Genomic DNA, 27,473 nt, shown 5'->3' on the forward strand with positions numbered 1-27,473 from the left:
AACCAAGAAGCTTCAGCTCGGAGAGTCACCCATTTCAAAGCTTTCTCACACCCTCTGCCCCTGCTCTTCTTTCCTCCCTCCTTGAGAACCATGTAAACCTCCCCGCCAGCCGGTCTTCTCTCCCCCTTTGCCCCTGAGCAGATGGTGGCGGCCTGCGCGGTGCGCAGCCGCAGAGCGTTCGGGGCGGTGCCGGTGAGGGGCGGGTGACGCAGCGGCCGTCGCTGCCATTTTAAGTTGTTTGTTCTCGCTTCTCGTCTCAAACGCGACTCTGCCCCGGACCTGGGAGGCGTCGAGGCCGCCGCTGTCGCTTCCGCAGCCACCGGTGGGGGGGAAACCAGGCTGTGCCACCGCGGACGCTCACCCTCCGCTTCGGCTTCTCCCCCCTCCGGGTCTCCTCGACCTTCTTTCCGAGAGCCGGAACTCGATCCGTGCCGAGAAGAAAGACTCCAGAGCAGATGCTTGAACTGAAATAACTTTTTATTTTGGGGGGTTTTCTTCGCTGACAGACCCCCTTTAGCGCAGGGCTCCCCCCACCCTTCCTCTCTTCCCCCTCCTCGGCCAGTACAAATCCAACCCCCCCTCCCCCTTCCTCCTCCTTTCTCCTCTTTTCTCTCGCCGTCGCCGCCGTCCCCGCGTTCTTCCCGTCCGCCGCCGCCCGGGGCGCCGAGCCAGACTATGGGTCCCAGGTGGGGGCTGAGCGGCGGCAGCAGAGCGGGCGGCCCGGTCACAGTGCGCACTGCAGCGGGGATGGAGGGGTTCAGTTGGCTGGTGGTTTTCTCTTGACATGGCTCCTGCCCGTGCTGCGAGCAGCGCCCCCACCGCCGCCGCCTCTTCCGCCGCCGCCACCGCTCCGCCCGCAGGCTGCGGCTAGAGGGCCCGAACCCCGCCCGAGAGTCGGTCCGCCGGTCCCGGTCTCCGCGGGGACTGGGAGGGGACTTCCCCGTCACCCACCCCGCCCCAGCCGCCTCCAGTCCATCCCCCCTGTTCCTTCCGGAAGCCGACTAACGACCCCGCCCTAAACCATCCAAACTCGGGAAACATGGTCTGTTCAACGTGAGAGCTGAATCCGGAATCCGGGAACTTTTTCTTTTTTTAGTTTTTTCTTTCCTTGGGTGGGGTGGGGTGGGCATACTTTAAAAAGTAATTAATATTAACGCAACTATTTTCTTTTCTTCCCACTGATCCTTCCCCTTTACCCTCTCCCGCCTCCTCTACCTGGGCGGGGATTGTTTCCACGATGAAATGAGTGAAAACCCGAGTGATCCACTGTCTCCCGTGGTGCGAGTGAGTCGCTGCCGCTGAAGGCAAAGGGTGGGGGTGGGACCTCCGGGGGGTGGAAGGCAGGTGGTCCCCGGGCACTGCCTGGGCTTTGGGAAAAGGAACCCGCCACCTTTGCCTCAGCAATGCTCACAAGAAGATAAGTCTCACTCCCCACGGTCTTGCACGCGGGCAGATTCATAGGGAACGGTCCCTCGGGGAATGTAGGACTCATTGCAGGACTTGGGGTGTTGGGATCCCGGGCATTAATCAGGTCTAACCACAGAGCCGGAATCATCATTATATCGTATTATATATACCCCTTTTTCTTCTGCCATCATGATTTTCCTTGGCAGCAGCATTAGCAGCCGCCTGATGGTGAAAATGTGGGTGATGGGGAAATTGGTAATGACTCCGCTGTTTTTTCTTATGGCTCCTTTGGGCAACAGCTGCCCGCCCCCGGTATACACTGTAGTTGATTGCAGGGAAACCCTGAACCTCTCCCCTTCTTTCTCTACCGATTTTGCACTTTTCTCTTTGCTCACCACCAAGTGTAATCAATAACACGCACTGATAATACATAGCAATAGTGAAATCTGAAATAACTAAGTTAATTAGGTACTACAGCCATGAATCTGGCTGGGTAAAGTTCAATTGGATATTTCAGTTTCATTCACCTACCCTGTTTTGGTTTTGGGGGGAGGTTATTTTGGTGGCTTTTTTTTTTTTTCCTTTTTGATATTTGGAAAGTAAGGATCACAGTCCCCATCCTCATTTCTTTTCATTGCTCCTCTAAAAAGAGGGAAAAATCCGGATGGATTTTAAGGATTGGACTGGTGTCAACTGTGTTTTATTGCACACCTAAATCCTGTTAATAGGTTTATCCGTTCCCCCACCTTTATTTTGGCAGTTAAGCCAAATGTGTTTTCCAAAAAGTTAGTTCAAGTATTTTCTCTTTCCTGCCTTCCTTCCCTTCCTTTTTCCCATCTGACCCCAACCATTCTTGTCCAAACATGACTGGACAGCAGCTTTTGTTTCTTGACCCTGTAATATGACAGTCTCCTAATATTGCCAGAAGGTGCAGTTTTGGGGTTGCAGTCGTGATTTTAGCTATACAATCATATTAGGGAAAAAAATGACTTGTTTCTGTTGTACTTGAGTCTTAAGAAAAAGTGCCCATAGTTTAGTGACAATTTCCAAAGGCTTTAGTACCACCTGTATTTCAAAATGGGGGACCCAAACTCCCGGAAGAAACAAGCTCTGAACAGACTACGTGCTCAGCTTAGAAAGAAAAAAGAATCTCTAGCTGACCAGTTTGACTTCAAGATGTATATTGCCTTTGTATTCAAGGAGAAGGTAATTTAAAGTTCTTAATGTGATTTAGCACAAGGTTTTTTGTAAGTGTATGGTTAGGGTTAAAGAGTGGTGGAAAAAAGTCTCCATTTATATGCTTTAACTTTGACCCTTAAGGTAATTAACCTCAGTCAAAGCAGTAAAGGTGTAACCATGAATGAAAGGCTTGAGTGCTCATTGGTTTGGAAATAATATAATTTTAAAGCTGAGTAGGATCCCCTTTAGTTAACGTGGGGTCAGTAGCATTGTAAAACTCGCATTTTTCTTTTACAATAAATTTTATTTAGGTGGAGTTACATAGAGCACTTGGTTACTGAATTTAAAGATTATGTAGGTATCTAGAATGTTTGAAAGTAGTAATTGGAATCAAAATGTTTACTTGCTGAAAGCTTTCTGGTTAATCTCCATGCTGTAGTTTACCTTTTCTCATGGCACATCTAGTGAAATAGATTGCACTTTTATTTTTAGGAGTAGTTGATTACTGCAATGGTTAATTTGTTTTTAGAAGTACAGCATGACCAAAAGAAGTGTACAGTTTTTTTGGTGTTAAGAGTTAATCCCACAGTAAAACAGCAAATAATGAGTTGTGAGTAGTCATGAAAAACATGATAAAACCTTTTGGCAACTGAAAATAATGGACAGTTTCTTAGATAATCAATTTCTATTTGACATGAGGTTAGGTTTTGAATATTAAGGAAACACTGCTTTGATTTTGTGCTTAAGTCGTGAGCTAATTTCACATCAAAAACACCATCTTGGCATGGTATATCTTTAATTTGAAAGTTTGTCAGGTATTTACTCCCACTATTAAAGTTACTAGTATTTAAGATACCAATACGAGTATAGCTGCTAGGTATAGCATAAAATGTGGTTTCGAAATCGTTTGTTGTGAAATGATTGTCTCAAGATTGAATATCACGGGTTTGCTTTTTTCTTTTTTCGTTAATTGCAGAATTGATAAGACCAGATTTTAATGGACACTATTACAATGTAGGTTCACTAGAAATATGAGATAAAAATAGACTAGATTTCTGAATTTATCAGATGCTGCAAATTGTACCATCTAGCTCTTCTCACACCTGTGGAAATCTTTGACTGGACAGTATCCAGACAGTTGTCTTGAGCAATTCATGAATTTTATAACCTAAATTGATGAGTTCTTGATCTTAACTAAGTTTGAAGGTTTGGTGGACATTTTTTTCCTTTCCTTTTGAATATTGACATTTGTAGTTAAATGATACCTAGAAGGGATAATGGAAACTGACCCTAGAGCCTTGATTTTAAACTGCTGAGAGTTTGATTTTGCTGTATGTAGAACCAGTTAAGAGAACTTGGATCAGGAGTAAATCACTGTTTTGTTTTTTTAACTGCAGGGGTATCTGGTGTTTGTTTCTCACTGTTTAAGAAATACTGTGCAAAATAAGTTCTTGGTATGGTTACTATACTGCTAAAAAAAACATGCAGTTAAACATTCTGATAATAGCCTATTTGTGTGTGGTTGGGAAGTAAGGGAGTTGAGGGAAGAACAGAGGGATCCACCTAGTTTGAAAATCTGTGTTTTCTGTATGGAAATAGCTTCAGTTAAGAATTTTGCTGTGTTAGAATAATGCTACAAAACATTGTATTATGAACTCTGGGTGTTAGACAATGTGCTACCAGTAAGTTAATACGCTGTTTTTTTTTCCTTTTAGAAGAAAAAATCAGCACTTTTTGAAGTGTCTGAGGTTATACCAGTTATGACAAATAATTATGAAGAAAATATCCTGAAAGGTGTGCGAGACTCCAGTTATTCTTTGGAAAGTTCCATAGAGCTTTTACAGAAAGATGTGGTGCAGCTCCATGCTCCTCGATACCAGTCTATGAGAAGGGTGAGTTCTGCTTTCAAGTCTTGATTGGGTAGGCTTTTGTGAGTTAAACTTGCCTTTCTTTTTTTTCCTCCTAAGAATGGGTAGTGAACGGTGATCGTAAATGTCTTTAAAAACGGAATTTAAATAAAGCATGTGTAACTTTCTTAGGCATTACTCTGTTGGTAATAGTGTACATTGTTGTGATTCATGTATTATATTACTGAGATTTCTTTTTTCAGGGGAGAATAAAACATCTTGCCCCTTGTAAATAAGGAACTTTTGAGGCGGTTTGTCTAAACTTCTGCAACTCGTTGAAGGTTACTGTGGGCAAAGTAACTTGAACAAGAGGGCCCCATCATTAGTAGGCTTGGGGGGCAGCTGGAGATAACCGTGTAGTGGTCTGGAAGAGGTTAATTGGCCTCAATAATCGGCATATGATAAAAATAGCGTTTCACCTGTAATAAGGTGATTTAGAAGTTCCAGGACACCTTTGCTTAATTAGGCTCTGATTTTGAAGAGTGGAAATAATGGTACAAGAACTTAAAAGACAAAAAAATGAGAGGTTCAGTTGCAGTTTTCACAGTGCACTGATGAGTTTAGATCTCAATATGATGAACCTTGGACTGATTGGTTATATGTGAACTCTACAAAATAAAAATTAGAATTCGGTCATAAACTATTCAGATTGTATACAGTCCTATTACTGTCACCTCTTAAAAGACATAATATGTGGTCGACCCTTAACACGGATTTGCAGCAACTGTCAGGGCCCACTTATAAGTGTGTTTTTTTAAATAAATAATATACAGTACTACTCAGTCCACAGTTGGTTGAATCCACAGGTAAAGAACTGCAGGTATGGGGGGCTAGCTGTAAAGTTACATGCATAGTTTTCGACTCTCATCAGTGTCTCTCCTGCCCAGGTTGTTTAAGGGTCAGCTGTATAGTGAACTTTTTGCACTTGAAAATGTTTTTGTAGTCAGACCCTGTAATTTGTGATATTGCTTGTTATGGCTTTGTTTATTTGAAAGTAATGTTTTGTGTGTGTGTGTGGCATTTTACAGGATGTAATTGGCTGTACTCAGGAGATGGATTTCATTCTTTGGCCTCGGAATGATATTGAAAAAATTGTCTGTCTCCTGTTCTCTAGGTGGAAGGAATCTGATGAGCCTTTTAGGCCTGTTCAGGTATTTTATTCTAAAATAAGTGTGGTGAACACATAAATAAGTTGAAAACTCAGAGAATAGGTTCCAGTTTAAGAAATTCCTTAGGAATATGCTTTCTGATAGGTTTTCCTTCACAAGTCCCTCCTGGCCTTTTGACTGTTGTAAGAATGGACAGCATTTGGATTACAGACTCTCTTGAGATTGAGGTGGTTCTGACTACCCAGTGTGTCTTTGAAATCATGGTCAGAGCAAATATTTTAAGGTAGACATTTGTTGATTTATAGTGGGGCCCATAGATAAACTTTAGAAAATCTCTTCCCCTCCACCACACTCGCTCTAAAATATTTTGTATGTAACTCTGGTTCTCAGAGGAATCTCATCTAAGAAATGAATGAAGAAGCCCTTTCCTAGGAGTTGATTTGCATATAAAGCTTCATAGGAAAAAAGAATTTAGTAGTGATTCTTAACTAACTTTCCTTGACATTTGGCTATGTTTGACTTGTCATTTAATGTGCTTGACTATTCCTAATGTTTTATTTAAGGGAATTTATGTGTGTGTTGATGTAGTTTTATTTATAGTATATCTGTGTGTGCATGGTTGTAAATACAAGAGCCACCAAAATGTTAATTGTGGTTAGTTTTAGGTCAGATATAGGTATCTTTTCCTTTTTTACTTAAATATATATCTATGTTTAATAAATGTCTACAATGAACATACTTAGCAATCAGACAAACTAAGAAGTAATTAAGTTTATTTAAAGACTAAGTATACCAAACTAAATTTTAGAAGGCTTATTTTGAACTAATTGCTTAGGACTATGAAAATTGTCATTGAAAAATTTTTGCTTTTATCCATTCTAACGAAGTGTCTTTATAGTGCTTTTGGGTGTAACAGACTAATTGGTATCCTCCTCCTGTCCCCAGGGTAATGTTGCTACACATTAGCTCAAATAAGTTGTCATTTTTCTAAGGTTCATTTGACGGTAGGCTAGATAGAGGTGAACGTCCTCTGTGGGTTTTAGTTGATGACATCTGACTAAGATGAATGCGCTGGAGAATTGAAGCTGAATATAGAAGACAGAAATGGAAAAGGCATGTTATGTTATCAGGGCAGGTCTTACACCTTAGTGGTGCTGCTCTCCAGAAGCACTGTTAGGTTTTTGCTTTTTTCAGTTCAGAATTTCCCATTTGAAAAACTTAGATCTGCTTATCACAGTATATATTTTAATTTCTAGTACCCTGTCTTTCAGACCTTGTTTTTAAAAAATAGTTGTATTAAAATAGTCTTCTCAAGTGTTACTTTTTAAAAAAATCATGGCTGTTATATTGAGTGTTGACTGCTAGGCTGTCTTTCAAATAAAATTTGATGTATACTGAATCTCAGTCCTTAAACTAGGTAGATAGGAACCTCCTTTTGCAAAGAAGCTGTCAGATAGGTAAATAATCCAAGGTCATGCAGTTAAGTGGTAGTCAAGACTTAAGTCTAGACTGACTATAAAGCCTGCGCTCTTAACTCACTACCCGGTAACTGGGGAAAGTTTCCTGAATGATAAAACCTTAAATTATGGACTGAATATAAGCAGTAGGGTATAGGATTATCTAGGATATAGATAATATTTTTATAATTAGCGGTATAAAAACAAACATACTTCTTTGGAGTAATTTTAATATAAATATCCTGAATCAGTGGAGAAGGCAGTGGCAACCCACTCCAGTACTCTTGCCTGGAAAATCCCATGGACGGAGGAGCCTGCCAGGCTGTGGTCCATGAGGTCACTAAGAGTCGGACATGACTGAGCGACTTCACTTTCTGTTTTCTCTTTCATGCATTGGAGAAGGTAATGGCAACCCACTCCAGTGCTCTTGCCTGGAGAATCCCAGGGATGGGATATTTTAGAATAGTGAATTGTAAAAATGATTATTAGCCCATTTGGTTCAAACAATCTTTGAATCTTTCTCTGGTGGGCTGCCGTCTATGGGTTCGCACAGAGTCGGACACGACTGAAGCAGCTTAGCAGCATCCTGAATGAGAAACCTTAAATAAAAATAACAGGGTTTATTCTCTCAAGATTAGTGAAGGAAAGGCAAACTTTAATTCACACACCTTTTTTTCTGACTCAAAGCATTTTAAAAGCAGAATACTTCAGTAGTGAGATTTAGTAGAAACCACAGTAAAGATTGTTTTAAAATACTGAGTTCTGCTCTATTCATAGTACTATGAAGCACAGGGAGTGGTCTCCTCTTTCCTCTTCGTTCCTAATGCTTTTGCTGCAGGTTAGCTCTTCATCCCGCTATTACAACATTCATTACTTTCCTTCCGGGAATTGTTTCTTACATGCTGCCTATTAGTTTTCTTTTTTGTGTGGACCATTTCTTCCCAAAACTCTGGATATTCAGACAGGATAGAATTGATGTGCCACAGAAACACGGGCAAAGCCTTTTTCAGTCTCACTTGAATTTCTTGTCAGTGTGTTATCTACTGGCCTCTTCCATCCACCCTGATATATGCCATAGTGAAACATTTGAGGCTGTCTTTTTTGAGCAGCATCCTGATTTTGACACACTTGTGTTTGTGTAGGTTCTGTTTCCTAGAATGGCATTTTCCAAATTGGTTACCATTTTTATTTTCCCCAGGGAAAATTACTGTCATCTTTCAAGGCCCAATCCAAAATCATCTGCCAATACTGGCCTCATTGTCTACTGTTGGTTATTTATTCTTTCTTCTCATGGTGCTTTTAACAGTAAGAACCCATTTTAAGATTTTTTTTTTTTTTTTTTACAAATAACCACATCGTATCCTGGGAAAGGTTTGAAGTAAGTTAGGGTTTACGTTTTTATGTTGCTTTTCCTCTTCAGCAGTATGTGAGTCCCTTAAGATTGAGATAATCTTATTTATATTTGTCAGTATCTAATAACATGCTTTTTGTATCGAGTTCAATACATATTTGAATTGTGCAAAAGTATAATTCAATATTTTAATCTAGAGTCATGTGTAGGGGATACCATGTTTTATGTTACGGCTTATGAGAAAAACTGCTGGGTAGTAAAACCCTAGACAGCAAGGTCTGATGCTTTTTCTATGTTAGTATTTTCTACTGTCTTTGACATAATGGGAGAATAAAGATTGTTTGAACTAAATGGGCTAATAATCATTTTTACAATTCACTGTTCTAAAATATCAGATTGTTTAAGGTTTCCAGGTTTCCTGAATTCCCTGTTAGCCTGGTCTTTTCACCTGTCATTGGGCCTCTCCATAGACATTTTGTTGGATAATCTTCCTCATGTTAAAAGATCAAAAAAATGTTATGACTGATAACTGTTTTTCATAATGTAAAAAACTTTACTGATATGTGAGACCTGGAAGTATATTTCAGGTGTGGGTTTTATATTTCATTTACTCTTCTTAACTGATGGGTTAGAGCCGTTTTATTTTATAGGTGAGGAAGCTGAAAAATAGCAAAGTTAAGGGGTTTGCACAGGTCATGTAAGTAGTGAGGTGTGCAGCTGGGATTGGAATATAAATAGATATCTTTCCAAGAGCCATCTGTAGCATTCTTGTTATATAAGAGAAAGATGGGTGGTATTATTGGACTAAGTACTAAAGCAGGAGTCTTGAGCTGAGTAGGTCTGAAAATCTCATTTAATGGTATTTGGCTTAAAAGGAGTATTAAAGTTTAGTCACTTCGGTATAGTTTTACTTGAAGGTCAAATTATGAAGTGTAAACAATAGAATTTTCTGTGATGAAGGAAACTTGTGTATCCCAAGAGATTATTTAGAATGGTGGCCACTAGCCTCCAAATGAGACTATGGATCATTTGAAATGCGGCCAGTACAACTAAAGAACTGAGTTTTCAATTCCACTTAATTAATATGAATGTAAGTAGTCTCTATTGGTTACCATATTAGAGAGCACAACTGTATGCATGTGGGTGCAGTAGACGTTTTAGGTAGTGTAACATGGTTGCAATTACATGTAAATATCTTATTTCTTAGGCCAAATTTGAGTTTCATCACGGTGACTATGAAAAACAGTTTCTGCATGTACTGAGCCGAAAGGACAAGACTGGAATTGTTGTCAACAATCCTAACCAGTCGGTGTTTCTCTTCATTGACAGACAGCACTTGCAGGTAAACTTTCCTTTTTTTTTTTTGGTAAACCACACAAGGGCTTATTTTAAAAGTTTACTGGTTAGTAAATTGTTTTCTGTATGTTATTTAATTCTGATTTGCCCCTTCAGTATTGCATTATTTTTGAAGTTATATAAAAACCAAGAAACAGATTTCCTGATCTTAACCTGGAACATTGATTCCCAAACTGCTGCATGTTAGATCTACATGGGGAGCTTTTCTAAAAGTCATGATTTCAGTTTGCAGTAATCAGAATCTGTATTTTGAATAAAATCCTCAAGAGATTGATAACACATTTATGTATTGAGAAGCACTGGCATAGATCTTTTAAATATCTAAAAGGATGAAAGCACATCTGTATTTAAAAGGTCCACATGTATTAAGTACTTCCAATTTAAGTAGCAATCCAAGTATTCCAAATTGATTTTTATTCTGTAAAATGTTTATTCTTACCGGCCTAAGCCTAATAAATGTCATCACTTAGAATTCATAGTGGGTAATAGATACTTTGTTAATTGTTAAAAATAGCATTGTAATTTATTTAGCATTCATTCAACAGATGAGTGCTAAGTGTCAGGTATTGTATAGCAGTGAACAAGTTAGAAATTCCTGCCCTATGGGTTGGCATTTCATTGTGGGAAACCTAGAAGTAGGTAAGTAATAAATACTACTTTTTTTTTAAGTACAATATTAATTGCATTGTGTAGAACATTTTTGGTTTTGAGCAAGTCTGTGCAAGACAAGGTACTAGAGAATTAGAAATGGGAGTCATACTGCTACCTTCAAGGAGCTGATAGGCTATTTGGGAAGATTGTACATTTTGTACCTTATAGAAAGTGTAGTTACAAGTAAAAGAAACTGGGAGTTAAGAAAATTAATTTCGCTGGAAGCATGTGATAAAACTGATAGAAAAGTATACAGTTTAGGTGGGGTGTTTTTTGTTTGGGGCCTTTTTTGTTTTTAGTTTCTTATTTACCTTAGTGCTCCTGGGGTGAATATTTTTTGGTTGACTCTTTTATCCTTTTTAATTGCTTACAGTATACTCTCCTTTGAGTTACTGAGAAAATACTGTAGAGCAGGATATTCGACTAGTGTCTACAGTTGACCCTTGAATGACACAGGTTTCAACTGCCCTCATCCACTTACACGTGACATTTTTTCAATAAATACATAACTGCTCAGTCCAGTTGGCTGAATTCATGGTTTGTTCAGTCAGCTGATGTGTAACTGTATATATGGAGGGAAGACTAAATTATACATGGAGGTTTTCCACTGCATTTAGGGTCTGTGTTCCAATCCCTGTGTCTTGAGTGTCGTGTCATCTGTACTTAATATTTTACGCATTCATGACATAACCTTTTTCCTTTTTTGATACTTTTAGGCTATGTGGTTTATCTGTGAATTTTTTCAAATTTTCACAAATCTCAAATTTTTTCCAATATGTTTATTGAAAAAATGTACTTATATGTGGCCCTGAGCAGCCCAAACACATGTTGTTTAGGGGTCAACTGTATTATGCACCAAACTCAATACTAAGAGCTTTCCGTGTATGAGCTCATTTAATCCTCATAACAGTCTTTTGATGTATAGATCTTACTATTCCCATTTTATAGTTAAGGAAATTAAGAAATTTGATTGAAATCATCTAACAGAGATCACCCCTTTATATTCTAACATAATATATATGATAAGGGCTAGATCAAAAAAATTTTGAATGGGTGGTGGTATAAAAGCTCATGCCTAGAATTCAGATTCTAACATACATGCAGTAACTTACTGGCCATGAGACCTTGGACAAATAACTTCTGTGATCATGTTCTTTTCTATAAATGTAGTAAATGAAAGTCCTAGGTTTTAAATGTTAAAATGAAAAAATATATATGTATGGGTTCATTTATGTACATAGGTATATAGACTGCTTCAGACATTGGCAAAGTCCACCTTCTGTTCCTTTTGCCTTTTTTTTTTAAAGAGGTGCTGTAGTGAAAAGATGGAAAACTTTGAAGGCAGTTCTGGGTTCAGACTTCATCTTCCACTTACCAGCCATAGTTTTTTGTGAAAGTACCTAGCACTTGTTTATCAGAAGTTAGATGTTAAAATGGTAACTGCTTTGTTAAAATACTCAACGAGTGTGATTTATCTGTTAATACTTTGGTCTTGTCCTTACCTCAGCATATGCTTAAATCTCTTAACCTATTTGATTTCTCTACCTTCTTCTCTCAACACATCTGCTGTCTTTCTGTATACAAACGTGATTGCAAATTATTCAAATCTATCTTCATGATATGCCTTTAATCCTAATTTCTTGTAGCTAGTAGTCTGATTTTCGTACTTTAAAGTCTGCATAAATTCTGTGAACATTTAGTATCTTATTGACTCTCTTTCTGTATTTCGTATGTGAAGGTTCTGTCCCAGCTAGACTAAGTCCCCTATGAATAGGGACCATAATTTCTTGGCCTTACTCTATATGCTTTGTTACTGTGTTCTTAAGTGCTTAATAAATTGTGGGAGATTTTCATGTGATAATTGGCCAGTTACGTTGAGGTCCTTCTTAAGAATATTCTACAAATTTTTTCCCCTTCCAGACTCCAAAAAACAAAGCTACAATCTTCAAGTTATGCAGCATCTGCCTCTACCTGCCACAGGAACAGCTTACCCACTGGGCAGTTGGCACCATTGAGGATCACCTCCATCCTTACATGCCAGAATAGAGTGCTGACCAGCAAAATGGAGAAGATCAGAGAGTGCAGCAGCAATTTTTTTTTTCTTACCACTTGATTCTTTCAGAGTTTAAAGAAAAATGGACTCATGCACAGAACACTATGCATTTTGAAACTTGTTCATCCTGGATTTTTTTTTTTTTAATCATTTGTATCTCAGAACTTAAATTAGATGTCTTCTGCACGGACTGTGTGAAAGAAGATGCTTTGCATATTTGCTGCACTGCATCAGCATCTTACTAAAAATGTGAAATGAAAGGACTATTGTACACTGAAATGCTTAAATGTTTCTGAAAGCACAAGGTGATACTCATTTTTGATGGTCTTTCCATTTGTGCTGGTGTTGGCCTCTTTGACACCTGTCATCAGTATTTGGAGGGTGAGAAGTGAATGTAACAGGTATAAACAACGTTTTTAAAACTTACAGCTTTGCTATAATCACCGTTGTTCAGAGCAGTGTCAGATTCATTCTAATGGCCAAAAGTGGTTGTTTAAAAAAGAAAAAGAAGATACAACCATGGGAAAGAAATCTTTAAAAAGCATCTCATTGTAGGCAGTCTTGCCTCATATATTACTGGGTCATGTTTGTTTCCTGGTACTCATAAATGTATGTATTTTATTTCCAGATCTCTTTCCCCAAGTTGCTGTTACGAAAGAGGATTCTGCTGAGTGTGCACACAGTTACACACGTTAAAGCAGATCTGGAGTCTGAAGTAGCTAAGCGGCTATGAAACTGAGAAATACATTCATAGCTGCAGAAACCACAATAGGTAGAGGACTTTCCTTTTGGTTTTTGTTTTTTGGTTTTGAAAAGAAGAGATTTTTATTATAAAGGAAAACAATTCCAGTGAATTGTGCAGAAATACTGGTTTTTACACCATCCTAAAGGAAAACTTAGGGGTTTTTTTGATGTAGAAAAGTTATTAAAGTTGGGATCTTAAATTGTGTGGGGAGGAAAAAAAACACCATTGAGTGTCAAAGTTCTAAAAGCAGAACTCATTTTGTGCAATGAACATAAGGAAAGACTACTGTATAGTTTTTTTGTTTATTTTTCTTTTAAATGAAGAAAAGCTTTGCTTAAGGGTTGCATACTTTTATTGGAGTAAATCTGAATGATCCTACTCCTTTGGAGTAAAACTTAGTGCTTACCGGTTTCCAGTTGTATTTAGCTTCTGGTTGGAATTTGAATAAATAAAAACCTAAATAAAATAGGTGAAAGTTCCCTGACTATTCAGGTGAATACACAAAACTTGAAGTGGTAACTTTTCTTCTAAGTCACCTGGGTACCTGTTATTGAGACCTTAGCCCATGGCTAAACCATAAACTCAGAAGCAAAGTTGGGTTTGTAATTTCAACAGGAATGGGAATCAAAGACATTTTGTCAGCTTTTAACAATTACCGTCCTGGCCTTATACCTGGCTTTGTGGAAAAGACAAAAATACTCTTATTCACAATGCACTTCCATGTTTTCTGATCAATTGACAACTGGAATCTATTTGAAATGAACACTTTCTGATGGTCAGGGACTGTTCTAAACTCTACCTAACTGCCCTGAGTGGAACTAGGTGCAAAGGGTTAGGAACTTGCCCCCATAGTCAAGTTTTGAAGGGTTCAGGCCAATTTTTTTGAAAAAAACCAATGTCTTTATTTGGTATTTGAGTGATTGCCTTTGTGGTTAAATTTGGATTAGGTATCCTGGTCATTGCCCATTGTGAGTGATGTTACACCCCCTGAAGTTAATATCCAGAAACACACTGCTCGTGTGCTCTTTATTGATGTCCACGTCCATTGGTGAAGGTGGTGTCCTATTTCCCCATTTTGTAGTTACTATTTTATATTTATTCTACATGTGCCAGCATTCTGTTAACAAGAAAGAGCTCTCCTGTCTCAGCCATTTATTGTTACCTAAACAGTATGGATTCACTTCTTTTCAGAGCCATATTGTTTATTTGTAATTGGAAAAGAATTGCTTTACAATAGTGTGGGTTCTGCCATACATTGGCACGCATCACCCATAGGTATACATGTCCCCTCCCTCATGAACTTCCACCTCCCACCCCTCTGTTATTACAGAGCACTGAGTTTGAGCTCTCTGTGTCATACACTGCTATGTAATTTTCACGCCTTGTTTTATTGAGCACTTCCTGACTTTCAAATACAAGATAGGTTCATCTTGTTATTTCCCTATCCCACCCCCCAGCTCTGAAATCAGCTCTTTCTCCCAGGATCCCAAGTTACTTTTCATGGGCAATACTAGATCTGGGTTTCCTATGTGCTCACTGCTAATATCAAGTCTGCTTCTGCCCTTCAGCAAACAGGGCTATATGTATTCTGATGTGTATGCTGTATTCTAATACAACCAAATAATCATCAACCTTTAACTGTTAACTGTTTCCAACTTCCAAAGGAAATTACTCCCTTTCTTTATGATCATCAGTTGTGAAATGTTAGAACTAAGACCCTGATGCAGAAACCAATTTTAAATACCACAATTGACAGAAATTTGAGAAATTGACTAAACAATTTGTGAAGTTGGGTCTTTCTAATACCAAGCATTAGGAGGTTGAAGATCTGCATGGCTTTATCCTAGGTACTAGAAAAGGGAATTCTGTACTCCCCACTACCACCACTATAAAATATACTAATCCTGAGCTGGGCTATTTATCACTAATCTGCTTTGCCTTAAACTTTATTGAGGACTGCTCACTCTTATTTTTCAGTGTGGCCTGTGGTTCATCTACTTTGAAGTTCCATAATCTTGGAATTGGGTTTTTTTTTTTTTTTAAAATGTAGCATTTTAGAGCTGAGAAGGACCTACAATTTAAGGATTAATCATTAATTTGACCTTTAGCTTAATCATTGATTTGACCTTTAGCTTGATACTAGGTTTTAGTTTTAAGGTACTCTTACCTCAAATGGCCCTGTGAGCTTTGCTTTACCTGTTTTCAAAACACTCTGAGCTAAGAGTGTTTTCATCCAAGTATCACGTATGATTACAGACTAAAACTTAACTCGAAATCAAAGAATATAGACAACCCCCCGTCCTGTATTCCACTTGATCCCTGGCATCTTCCCCAAAGACTATTTCTTGGCTACTTCTAGTTGTGGTAATTTTGAAAATTACATTTGTCCAAGTCAGGTTTACTCTGGACACTCATTGCTGGGCTTCTTCACGTATCCTTCAGATGGTCTGTTTCCCATGTGTTTGGTATGTCTGCCTTGTGCTATTAATTTTCCCGTGGCCTTGTTAGTCAGATCCACAGAAGCAAATGAAATTGATCTTCCTTCCTTCAAAACATGTGCTGTAATCAGTATGTCTTCCCCCATTTTAGCAGGTGATATGTACCTTGAAAGGAAATATTTAAATTTAGTTAACAATAGTTTTTAAAAGGTTGAGTGCATCTCATAACAGCCTTATGTTATCTTTTTTCCTAGATAGTTCAAGAATAATATCAGTAAACTTTCTGTCCTTTCTAATTTGAATGGCAGATCCTGACCCAAGTTCTCTCACTGATTCCTTACATGCACACAAGTTTGTTTTCCCATAAATACAGGGGTTTTCAACTGCTCCCCAGCCCTGTGGCCCTTCTTTGTTTTTAGGTTTCCTACTTCATATTTATTTGGGGCTAGTGAAAGATTCCCCCAAGCTTTCATTTAATTTGCTTAACTTCCAATGTGAGGTAATACTTGCTGTTTTGTTATCAATATGCAGAAGTTACTCAGCTCTAAAATGATTTTAAAACAACTAATGGCAACCCACTCCAGTACTCTTGCCTGGAAAATCCCATGGATGGAGGAGCCTGGTAGGCTGCAGTCCATGGGGTCGCTAAGAGTTCTACTTGACTGAGCGACTTCACTTTCACTTTTCACTTTCATGCACTGGAGAAGGAAATGCCAACCCACTCCAGTGTTCTTGCCTAGAGAATCCCAGGGATGGGGGAAGCCTGGTGGGCTGCCGTCTGTGGGGTAGCAGAGTTGGACACGACTGAAGCGACTTAGCAGCAGCAGCAGTAGCAGCATAAGGAATTAATATCAGGCCCTCCTGGATCTCAGGCAGCTCCTGATGGCAGCCAAAACTTCGGCCACACAGACTTTAAAGGCCAAAATTATGTTTGGCTTATTAAAGGTGCTTTATGGTTGTAATAGCAGTATCTTGGAAGATCATGAAGTGCCATGCTAGGATGGAAGATCTCTGCTCCTAACAGTCTTGAGGCAAAGCAGGGTCATCAGGCGGTCTTAACCCTCAGCACATGGAATAAGGGAAGAACTGAGTATGTGCTTCAATGCCGTAGCAGTTCTTTTTGTTCATTTTAATCTCAAAAGACCCTTTGCATTTTAGTCTTGTGATTTGCTTATTGCATGCTCATTTCCATAGTAAAGACAGACTAAATGTTAAGTTAGCCTAAGGAAAGATTTAGATTGAAACCTGATGACTCATCATTTACACAGCAGCAGCAGCAGCATGTCAAATAACATTGGCTTTCCCACCCTAACTTCTGCCTCCCCTTCCAACAAAAATGATATCTTCTGTAGGGCTTAGGTGGAATAATTGATTGTCTTTTCCAACACCACATTTCAAAAGCATCAGTTCTTCCAGTGCTCAGCTTGCTTTATGGTCCAGCTCTCATCCATACGTGACTACTGGAAAAACCATAGCTCTGATTCTATGGACCTTTGTTAGCAAAATGATGTCTCTGCTTTTTAGTATGCTGTCTAGGTTGGTCATAGCTTTTCTTCCAAGGAGCAAGCATCTTTTAATTTTGTGGCTGCAGTCACCATCTGCAGTGATTTTGGAGCCCAAGAAAATAAAGCCTGTCACTGTTTCCATTGTTTCTCCATCTATTTGCCATGCAGTGATGGGACTGGATGCAATGATCTTAGTTTTTTGAATGTTGAGTGTCAAGCCAGCTTTTTCACTCTCCACTTTCACTTTCATCAAGAGGCCCTTTAGTAGTTCTTCACTTTCTGCCATAAGGGTGGTGGTATCTGCATATCTGAGGTTACTGATATTTCTCCCCGCAATCTGATTCCAGTTTGAGCTTCATCCAGTCCAACATTTCACATCATGTACTCTGTATATAAGTTAAATAAACAGGGTGACAATATACAGCCTTGACGTGCTCCTTTCCTGATTTGAAAGCAGTCTGTTGTTCTATGTCCAGTTGTAACTGTTGCTTTCGACCTGCATGAAGATTTCTCAGGAGACAAGTGAGGTGTTCTGGTATTCCCATCTTTTCAAGAATCTTCCATAGTTCTTTGTGAACCACACAGTCAAAGGCTTTGGTGTAGTCAATACAGCAGAAATAGATGTTTTTCTGGAATTCTCTAGCTTTTTCTATGATCCAGTGGATGTTGGCAATTTGATCTCTGGTTCCTCTGCCTTTTCTAAATACAGCTTGAACATCTGGAAGTTCTCAGTCCACGTATTGTTGAAGCCTGGGCTTGGAGAATTTTGAGCATTACTTTACTAGCGTGTGAGATGAGTGCAATTGTGTGGTAGTTTGAGCATTCTTTGGCATTGCCTTTCTTTGGGATCGGGATGAAAACTGACCTTTTCCAGTCCTGTGACCACTGCTGAGTTCCTGATTTGCTGGCATATTGAGTGCAGCACTTTCACAGCATCGTCTTTTAGGATTTGAAATACCTCAGCTGGAATTTCATCACCTCCACTAGCTTTGTTCATAGTGATGCTTCCTAAAGTTCACGTGACTTCCCTTTATCACTGATTATATATTCCTGATTATATTATTATTACTAATATATACTGTACTTAGAAATCCCTTTAGTTCCAGATTCTAAACCCATGGAATGTTTTTAAGGCAAATCTGTAGCTGCACTTGGGGATGACCAGCTAAGGGAAACTCATGCTCTATTTCTGTTATAAATGTGTGTAGTCTCAGTTGTTTGAAATGAGTTATCACATTGAAAAAAGTTATTTGGGGTGCAGTTTGCATACGTACGTTATGTTCATATCAATACTGACTCCGGCCATACCCCTTTCTGTGCACAGCAGAGCAAGCGTTGATATGACGTCCACTAAGGTGGCTGTCATGCCGCCATGGAGAGTGCCCATTTGATTGGTATGCTGCTCTTCTACTTTCATTTCACAAATCACTTTCCCAGGGGCAGCAGAAACAAGAGTCACCTAAGTGTTAAAAAAGAAAAAAAGAGAATTTTGAATATTTGGTGGTATTAGAAAAGCACAAACAGCTCTACCAAGAACTGTCATTCGATTAAACCAAGCCACCCACAAAAGTTGATTCAGAAACTGAAAATCAAGTTACTAGTCTCTCTTGATAGAAATGAACTCTGGAGTAAATTGTTTTGAAATAAAAAAGGAATATTTAGGGAAAAACAGGAGTAGTTTTCTTTATCTCCACTCCTCTGCAGAAATCAAACTTTCCATCTGAGCTTTTGAGCTCTATGTACAGCAACCTGGCATCTCTTAATGTCTTCTCAGAAATTTTGCACTAACAAAGTCAGGTGGTCCTTGTGATCTGTTAGTCCATTGTAGATTTAGGTTAAAGCGTCTGCCTCCAATGCAGGAGACCCCGGGTTCGATCTCTGGGTCAGGAAGATCCCCTGAAGAAGGAAATGGCAATCCACTCCAGTATTCTTGCCTGGAGAATCCCATGGATGCAAAAGCCTAGTAGGTTACAGTCCATGGGATCACAAAGAGTCGGACACGACTGAGCGACTTCATCTTACTAGTTACTGCACAAAGTAATTTTTAGAATGACTTCATAATGAATGGTTTAAAACAATTTTTAAAATATGCTGGGAGAAATTCAATACATTATGAGAACAAGCTTATACCACAAACCTATTTTAGTATAAAAAAAGTTTAATAGAATCCAGCAAAGTTAAATTGCTGCTTTTAAGGTCCTGCCCCATTTATAGTATCATAATGAAAAAATTACATGAAAGATAAAATGAGGAACAATGAAATTAAAATGTTATATCAAACATCTTTTGAAAGGAAACAAAATAACAGAAATGTTTCTTATATCCTATTTAATTTACTAGGAAAAAACATCATAGATAACATTTAGAAGTTGGAACTGAACTGTGAATGGAACGTGTTGCATCCAGTGCAGTAATTCTTGCTGTCACTAGAGGTTTTCAGACAGAACATGGATGACTGTGTGAGGTGTCTGCTGTATTTTGGGGAGGGAGGGGTGTCTCATGCATTAAACGATTCGATTCTAGAGAACTACCATTTATTGAGCACTTTCGTCAGTCAGGCACTGTGCCAGTCTTTCCATGCACTATGTAATAAGGGAGAGATGGTTTCCATTTTGTAGTAATTTAAATTCAGACTGGTTTACTCTCAAGATCACCAAGGATATGACAGAATTGAGATTCAGGTCCGAGTCTATCCACCTCCCAGTCTCCCTTGTCACTAACCGTAGAATCTCTAGATATATACAGCAGCTTTTATACTTCCACCAGGAAGGCATTTTGGAACTTCACAAACTAACTGGTTTGCTGTTGTTTATCCCCTAGAAGGCGCTGATATAAAACAGAAACAGAACCATAAAATACAAACCATTCTAAATAATATGTCATGTTTTGCTTAACAGGTAAATCAATGGAAAAGTGAATGGTAGAATGGGATCATTATCATTCAATAAATGATCTAGCCATCAGATGTCCTCATAAACTAATAATGCACACCAAGGAGACCCAAGATAAAAACTCACCTTACTAGGGCATTTACTAGACTGTGAAGCACTGCAGTCTAAAGATGAACAAGATCCAATCTCTGCTCTTAGGGGGTTTCCAGTCTACAGGAACAATACACGCACACTGCAGTTCAGTGAATGACTGCCGACAGGATAAATACAGGTTGCTGGTAAGGATCTTACTCACCCAAGTATGTTTTCAGGGAAGAGACATTAGGAAAAGCATCCTGTGAAATTATTTGCAAACTGAAGGATGGGCAGAATTTAGCCAGGTAAAGACAGTTTGAAAAAGCTAGGCAGTTCAGGAAAGCCTCAGAGTCACCAAAGGTGGGTGCGTGTGTGCGTGTGCATTTTGTCACATCTGACTTTTTGCAACCCTACAGATCGTAGCCTGCCAGGCTCCTCTGTCCACGGGATTTTCCAGGCAAGCATACTGGAGTGGGTTGCCATTTCCTTCTCCAAGTCACCAAAGGTAGTTTAGTGTCATTTCAAGGTACAGTGTATTTAATAGAGGTCAGCTCTTAGTGTTCCATTTGATTATCTAACTTTGGCTGGGAGGACAAAAAGTAAAGAAATGTCAAGTTGACTTTCTACTGAAGAATACTGATTTTAATACTGATCTTCTCCCCCATGCTGGTGGCGCAGATGGTTAAGAATCTGCCTGCCCAGAGGAACCAGATAACAAACTGCCAACATTCCCTGGCTCATAGAGAAAGCAAAAGAATTCCAGAAAAAACATATACTTCTGTTTCACTGACTACACTAGAGCCTTTGATTGTGTGAATGACAATAAACTCTAGAAAATTCTTAAAGAGATGGGAATACCAGACCACCTCATTTGTCTCCTGAGAAACCTGTATGCAAGTCAGGCAGCAACAGTTAGAACTGGACATGGAACAACAGACTGATTCAAAACTGGGAAAGGAGTACAAGTCTATATTGTCAAGTCTGTACCTTCTGACTCCACCTGTTGTCCACCACCCACTCCTGCCTCTGGCAATCACCAACTGTTCTCTGTATCTCTGAGCTCCGTTTGTCTTTTATTTTTCTTAGTTCTACATAAAGTGAGATCATATGGAAAATAAAAAAGAATCTGCCTGCAATGCAGGAGATCCTGGTTTGATCTCTGGGTTGGGAAGATCCTCTGGAGAAGGAAATGGCAACCCACTCCAGTATTCTTTCCTGGAGAATTCCATGGACAGAGGAGCCTGGCAGGCCACAAGTCCATGGGGTTGCCAAGAGTTGGACATGACTGAGTGACTAAACCCACCCATCCAACTTGAAAGGCCAAAGGGTATACTAAGATACAAAATTGGCTGAAAGTGTATACTGGAATAGAAATACTCTTGCACTAGTCACTCTGATATGGCAGAGAAATACTTTTATGTGTTACCAATTCTTTTTTTTTTCCACCCTGTTGCACAGCTTGTGAGATCCTAGTTCCAACCTGGGACTGAACCCAGGCCCTCAGGAGTGAAAATAGAGTCCCAACCATTGGACCATCAGGGAATCCCTAGTGTTGCCAGTTCTTGTCTCCCTAAGTAGAATAAGTAAACCAATGGAAGATAACAATGAAGACTGATTCTTCTTTCGAATCAGAAGACTGATTTGCTACCCAACTTCCCAGAACTAAGAAACATGTCTTGTGGGGGAAGAAACCAATGGAAAACTACCCATTGACAAATGTGGCTGAGAAGAGGACACTGTTTAAAAAAAAAAAGATTTCGGTTTCAGTCAAGATACAGGCTGTAGGGAGCACATGTATTTATTTGGTTATTAACTGTGGTTAACTTTGTGTTAAAGACCATGCTCAGAAATGTATATGCATGTCTTACAGGCCCTGAGACGCCATCTCAGTCCTCACAAATCTTTCAGGTAGACAGTGTTTTTGTCTCCATTAGACTCAGGTCCACTAAGTAAACCTGCCTCCCTTGAGTGAAGTCGCTGAGTGGTGTCCGACTCTTTGCGACCCCATGGACTGTAGCCTATCAGGCACCTCTGTCCATGGGATCTTCCAGGCAAGAGTGCTGGAGTGGATTCCCATTTCCTTCTCCAGGGGATCTTCCTGACCCAGGAATTGAACCCGGGTCTTCTGCATTGCAGGCAGATGCTTTACCATCTGAGCCACCAGGGAAGCTTGAAAAGAACACTGAAAGATAAAGGTAAAAATGGAGGCAGTGAGAGACTACTTTTTGGGGCTCCAAAATCACAGCAGATGGTCACTGCAGCCATGAAATTAACAGATACTTGCTCCTTGGAAGAAAGCTGTGACCAACCTAGACAGCATTTTAAAAAGTAGAGACATTACTTTGCCAACAAAGGTCCATCTAGTCAAGGCTATGGTTTTTCCAGTAGTCACGTATGGATGTGAGAGTTGGGCTATAAAGAAAGCTTGAGTGCCGAAGAATTGATGCTTTTAAACTGTGGTGCTGGAGAAGACTCTTGAGAGTCCCTTGGACTGCAAGGAAATCCAACCAGTCAATCCTAAAGAAAGTCAGTCCTGAATATTCATTGGAAGGACTGATGCTGAAGCTGAAACTCCAGTACTTTGGCCACCTGATGTGAAGAACTGACTCATCTGAAAGGACCCTGATGGTGGGAAAGATTGAAGGCAGGAGGAGAAGGGGATGACAGGATGATATGGATGAGATGGTTGTATGGCATCTCCGACTCAATGGACATGAGTTTGAGTGAACTCTGGGAGTTGGTGATGGACAGGGAGGCCTGGTGTGCTGCAGTCCATGGGGTCACAAAGAGTCGGACATGACTGAGCGACTAAACTGACTGAGGAACCAGTAGAGACTGTCAGAGAAGACCAAACACAAAATGGGAGGCAAACAAAGCACTAGGGAACAGCTCAGAAGAATTTAAATATTCCCTGAAGATTTAACCAGCTGAAGTACCATTTCACTGGCAGGGTGGTGATGGTGATGAGAGATGTGCTAAGCAGGGTTATAAGCAGTATTTTTCCCCAAAGGCTGGTAAATGGCAGATTTTATAGAATCATTCTAGAATGCCTACAAAGGTAGATGCTATGAAAGTCTATATTCACAATAATCATGTTGGCAAGGTTTCTCTCTATTACAGCTCCTCTGCTGCTTTCAACCTGGAAAAGGGGCTAATAGGGAAAGACCTTCCTCACCACCTATAGATAGAAGACTAGGGTGATGTCTCTTCACTCCTCCAGATCTTCTCTCAAGAGGGAAAGCACAAACTTGGGGAGAATTTCGGCAGCTAATTGAGTATGTAGAACTGGAATAGGGTCCTTCCCAGGAACAAGTGATGCCCTGCACGAATGTAAATATGATGAGCCCATTATGATAAAATCACAAATCAAACAGCAACAAAGAAGTCTAATCTGTTCCCTGAGAAACAGTATTCCAGGTATACGTGTTGGCATATCAGATTGATAAACTTTAATATCACTGTCCTTTTGTGGTAGAGCAAAAGCCTCAAAGTTTTTCTACTAAGTACAAGGTCTATTCTTACTTTCCTAACCATTTCTATTGTCTTCAAAGGCTACTTACTGTTCTCAACCCTGTATGTCCTCGGGGTTCAGCCTTAAATCCTTAATGCTTCTCTCTAGTCTGTGCTGTTCCTCTTGAGACAGCTCACTCACCTACACTTTACCTCTCATTTCCACAAGGATGACTTGATACAATCTAACCTGGCTTCTGAACTGCCTGCCCTTATTTCTTTGTGTGTTGGATTTCACCTGGTTATTTCCAGATCTCACCTGAGACTCCTGAAGTATATACTTTCACATGTGTTATTATGGTGGTGAGAGTTCCATTGGCAATTAACTTAAACATGATAAGGTGAAACATGTTCTTTACTGCAGAACTAGTTGAAAGCTTTAGGAGAAGGCAATGGCACCCCACTCCAGTACTCTTGCCTGGAAAATCCCATGGAAGGAGGAGCCTGGTGGGCTGCAGTCCATGAGGTCCCTAAGAGTTGGACACGACTGAGTGACTTCACTTTCACTTTTCACTTTCATGCACTGGAGAAGGAAATGGCAACCCACTCCAGTGTTCTTGCCCGGAGAATCCCAGGGACGGGGGAGCCTGGTGGGCTGCCGTCTCTGGGGTCGCACAGAGTTGGACACGACTGAAGCGACTTGGCAGCAGCAGCAGTTGAAAGCTTTAATATATAAAAGGGATACAATGGCTTCATTCATACGAGGTAAATAGAGTAGTCAAATTCAGAGACACAGACTATAGATAGCGGTTGGCAAGGCTGGGGAAAAAAGGGAATGAGAAGTTACTGCCTAAATGGTAGAGTTCCAGGTCTGCAAGATGGAAAGTGTTTTGGAGATGGATGGTGGTGATGGTTGTACAACTATGTGAATGCAAAAATTACTACTGAATTGAATACTTTAATATGGTTAAGATGGTGAACTTTATGTTGTGTGTGTGTGTGCACTCAGTCGTGTCCGGCTCTTTGTGACCCCAAAGACTAGCCAGCCGGCTCCTCTGTCCACGGGGGTTCTCCAGGGAAGAACACTGGAGTGGGTTGCCACACTCTCCTCCAGGGGTTCTTCCCAACTCAGGGATTGAACCCAGGTCTCCTGCATTGCAGGCAGATTCTTTACTGTCTGAGCCGCCAGGGAAGCCCCATGTGGTAAAATATGTGTATTATACCACAATTCTAAAAATGGGGATACATCCGTGCTTTCTGAAATTATTTGGAGGACTTTTTTTTCCCCCTCAGGGCACATCTGATGGGACTGTTCCTTGGAACCCACTTTTTTCCTCTCCTTGATGATAAACTCCTGGAGGGTGAGGAACTGTGACGGGGAGAGTGGTGTGTGTGTGTGTATGTGCACACTCTCAGTCGTGTCTGACTCTTTGAGACCCCATAAAATGTAGCCTGTCAGGCTCCTCTTGTCCATGGAATTTTCTAGGCAAGAATACTGGAGTCGGTTGCCATTTCCTCCTCCAGGGGATCTTCCCAACTGAGGAATTGAACCTGCATCTCCTGCACTGGAAGGTGGATAGTTTACCACTGTGCCACCTGGGAAGTCGATGGGTATTTCTTTAAAATCTCATAGTACTTAGTTTGTTGACTGATTTAAAAGTGATCTTATAGCAAGATCAGGACTTTGAGTGTTAGTCTTTCTGTATCAGTGTTTTATAAAAGATAGGTTTTGTGGGTGTTTATAAACACTGATAAAACAGAGGTTTTTTTTTTAAAGAGGACAGGCTAAAATGAAGTGCAATGTATGATCTCATACATTGACTTAACATCTATACCAGAACTAATTCTCAATTTGCCTTATTCAACAGATCATTTGTAGAGGGACAAAAAATCACCATCATTTATCAGATTCTATATGCTATCTCCAAACGTGTGTCCCAAAAACAAAATCCTCTTTGGAATATTATCAGCCAAATTTTCCAGTGTTTTTGTACTTGATTCATTGACTTTGTGGGAGTGGGTAATGGGGCAGACTTGACACAATAGTTCTGTACATCTCACTTGCTTCTCACACCCAGAAACATTATTCCTTCTAGTCTTTACAAAACCAATGGGGTAAGAGGACAAGTGTGTCTGAGAGACCATGTACATCTTTTACTCCAGTTTAACAGTAATCTTGCATTTTAAAATCCTGTACTAAAAGAGCATTTCTTGCCTTGAATCTCTGGTGTCATATTTAAATCACCAAAAGGACAATTTTTTGACGTAAAGTGATTTTATCAGTCAAGATCTCATAAGGCACAAAAACTACACTTCTTTTATTAAGAAAGAGAATTAAAAGAATTATTAACCAGAGATTTAGAGAAAGAAATCATATGATTTGAACAGCCAAGTCCAAGTCCAGTGCAAAGACATGGTTTATATGCATATAGAATAAGAGTAGCAATTTATCTAGTTTTGACCTAGATCAAAGTGAATGATTAAGAGCATGGTTTTAAGTCAAGTTTTCAAAATCTCAGCGCTTTTGACATTTGGTCTGGGCCATTCTCTGCTGTGCGGACAGGGGGAGGGAATCTGTGCACTGGGGATGTTTGGCAGCATCCCTCCACTCTGCTCAACCACCCCCAACTGAGAACCACCGGTCTAGATCACATTAGCTTAAAACTCACAGTAAAAGAAACCATGTTCATGACTAGATTTTCAGATCACTATGCATAAACCTATTTAGCCTGAGCAAATCTGCCCACACGAAACAACTGCAAAATCCATTTTTGATCAAATAAACACACAGAGCACCTACCATGAGACCAACCTGTGCAGTTAATATGATAGTCACCTATCAGTCGTGAGCACTTGAAACACAGCTAGTATGAGCTGAGATGTGCTCTAAGTGTACAGTTCACACGAGATTCCAAAGTACAGAAAGTTAGCCCTCTTTGTATTGACTACATCTTAAAATATTTATGATGTTAACCTATTTTCTAAAATTAATTTAACATTTCTTTTTAATTATACAATGTTGTGATTATAAAATTTTTACTATAAAACACCTTCCAAAGAGGGTCGTGAAGCCCTAAAGGGGGAACTTTCCCCCACTTACCACTCCTCCCAGTTTACTTTATAAATCCCAGCAGGAAAAACGAAGATTTTATCAGCAACAAGCTAAGAAACCTCCGCAACTCAACCAATGAGACACCACTAGAAACCAACTCTCCTCTCCTCCAAGGAACTTGTTCAAAATAGCCCCTCCCAACTGTCTCCTATTCTCTCTATAGAAGAACAGCTGAGGACTTGCCCATGGTTAGCCTCAGTTTGCAAGTCCCAACGTGTAACTCCTCTTCCATTCCTGAGATAAACCCATTGTGCTGACTTATAAAACGGACAAATTAACGTAGGCACACCTACCACATAACTCTACTCCATCAAAGCAGTAATCATTACTACTAAGGTGAATTTATGGACTCAATCCAAAAGAATCTAGCCAGAGACAACGTATCCAGAGTTTACCCACGAACCAAGAAGGGCGCTTTCTTTCCCTTCGTGAGAAACCCCGCCTTCGCCTCTAATACCTTTTCCAGGTTTCTATCGAAATTGTTAAATTTGCCTGAGTGCGTTAGACGCTCCACCAGAGTCTTTGCCTTCTTCATCCAGATCATCGTGGACCGTTCGCCGGCTCCCAAGCCCCACTTGAGACTGAGTCTTGGAAAAAGCAGGGGAGCCTCGAAGTTCCCAAAAGAACAAGGTCAACAGCCTTCTAGACCCGAAGAGCGTTCCGCGTCCGCCGTCGAGAGCACCCGCCACCACTGTCCCTCACACCGACAGCGGGCGCACTGACGTCTAGCACCTCGTCACGGACGTTCCAGCCACGTTGTGACAGCGCACGCATGCGCCGTTTGGCC

The 27,473-nt window shown here is 40.0% G+C and overlaps 2 protein-coding genes across 4 annotated transcripts; one reads left to right on the top strand and one right to left on the bottom strand.

Moving 5' to 3' along the window:
- Window positions 1-270: 270 nt before the first annotated feature.
- C22H6orf62 (chromosome 22 C6orf62 homolog) lies at window positions 271-13,707 on the top strand. 2 transcript variants are annotated; one of them, XM_068994124.1, is made up of 5 exons: window positions 271-2,613; window positions 4,302-4,478; window positions 5,522-5,644; window positions 9,618-9,752; window positions 12,338-13,707. In XM_068994124.1, the coding sequence occupies exons 1-5, from the start codon at window positions 2,485-2,487 to the stop codon at window positions 12,461-12,463; spliced, it is 690 nt and encodes a 229-aa protein (XP_068850225.1). In that variant the 5' UTR covers window positions 271-2,484; the 3' UTR covers window positions 12,464-13,707. The 2 variants fall into 2 exon arrangements, with proteins under 2 accessions (XP_068850225.1, XP_068850226.1); XM_068994125.1 differs by having other exon boundaries at window positions 271-1,284.
- Window positions 13,708-14,520: 813 nt separating this feature from the next.
- On the bottom strand, window positions 14,521-27,375 carry ACOT13 (acyl-CoA thioesterase 13). Of its 2 annotated transcripts, none has more exons than XM_068960453.1 (3): window positions 27,144-27,375; window positions 18,433-18,617; window positions 14,521-15,818 (listed from the first exon to the last, which is right to left on the bottom strand). In XM_068960453.1, the coding sequence occupies exons 1-3, from the start codon at window positions 27,228-27,230 to the stop codon at window positions 15,614-15,616; spliced, it is 477 nt and encodes a 158-aa protein (XP_068816554.1). In that variant the 5' UTR covers window positions 27,231-27,375; the 3' UTR covers window positions 14,521-15,613. The 2 variants fall into 2 exon arrangements, with proteins under 2 accessions (XP_068816554.1, XP_068816555.1); XM_068960454.1 differs by lacking the exon at window positions 27,144-27,375 and adding an exon at window positions 23,647-23,658.
- Window positions 27,376-27,473: the final 98 nt, after the last annotated feature.

This window comes from Capricornis sumatraensis, chromosome 22 (assembly GCF_032405125.1).
Source record: "Capricornis sumatraensis isolate serow.1 chromosome 22, serow.2, whole genome shotgun sequence".
Classification (NCBI taxonomy): domain Eukaryota; kingdom Metazoa; phylum Chordata; class Mammalia; order Artiodactyla; family Bovidae; genus Capricornis; species Capricornis sumatraensis.

Bases quoted from the DNA above. Each gene is read 5' to 3' on its own strand.
- C22H6orf62 (XM_068994124.1), top strand. From the start codon at position 2,485: ATGGGGGACCCAAACTCCCGGAAGAAACAAGCTCTGAACAGACTACGT. The intron at 4,479-5,521 runs GTGAGTTCTGCT...GGCATTTTACAG, and splicing joins GATACCAGTCTATGAGAAGG to GATGTAATTGGCTGTACTCA. The intron at 5,645-9,617 runs GTATTTTATTCT...CTTATTTCTTAG, and splicing joins AGCCTTTTAGGCCTGTTCAG to GCCAAATTTGAGTTTCATCA.
- ACOT13 (XM_068960453.1), bottom strand. From the start codon at position 27,230: ATGATCTGGATGAAGAAGGCAAAGACTCTGGTGGAGCGTCTAACGCAC. The intron at 18,618-27,143 runs GTATTAGAGGCG...TTTAACACTTAG, and splicing joins TCGATAGAAACCTGGAAAAG to GTGACTCTTGTTTCTGCTGC. The intron at 15,819-18,432 runs GTACGTATGCAA...TTTCCTTTCAAG, and splicing joins AGTATTGATATGAACATAAC to GTACATATCACCTGCTAAAA.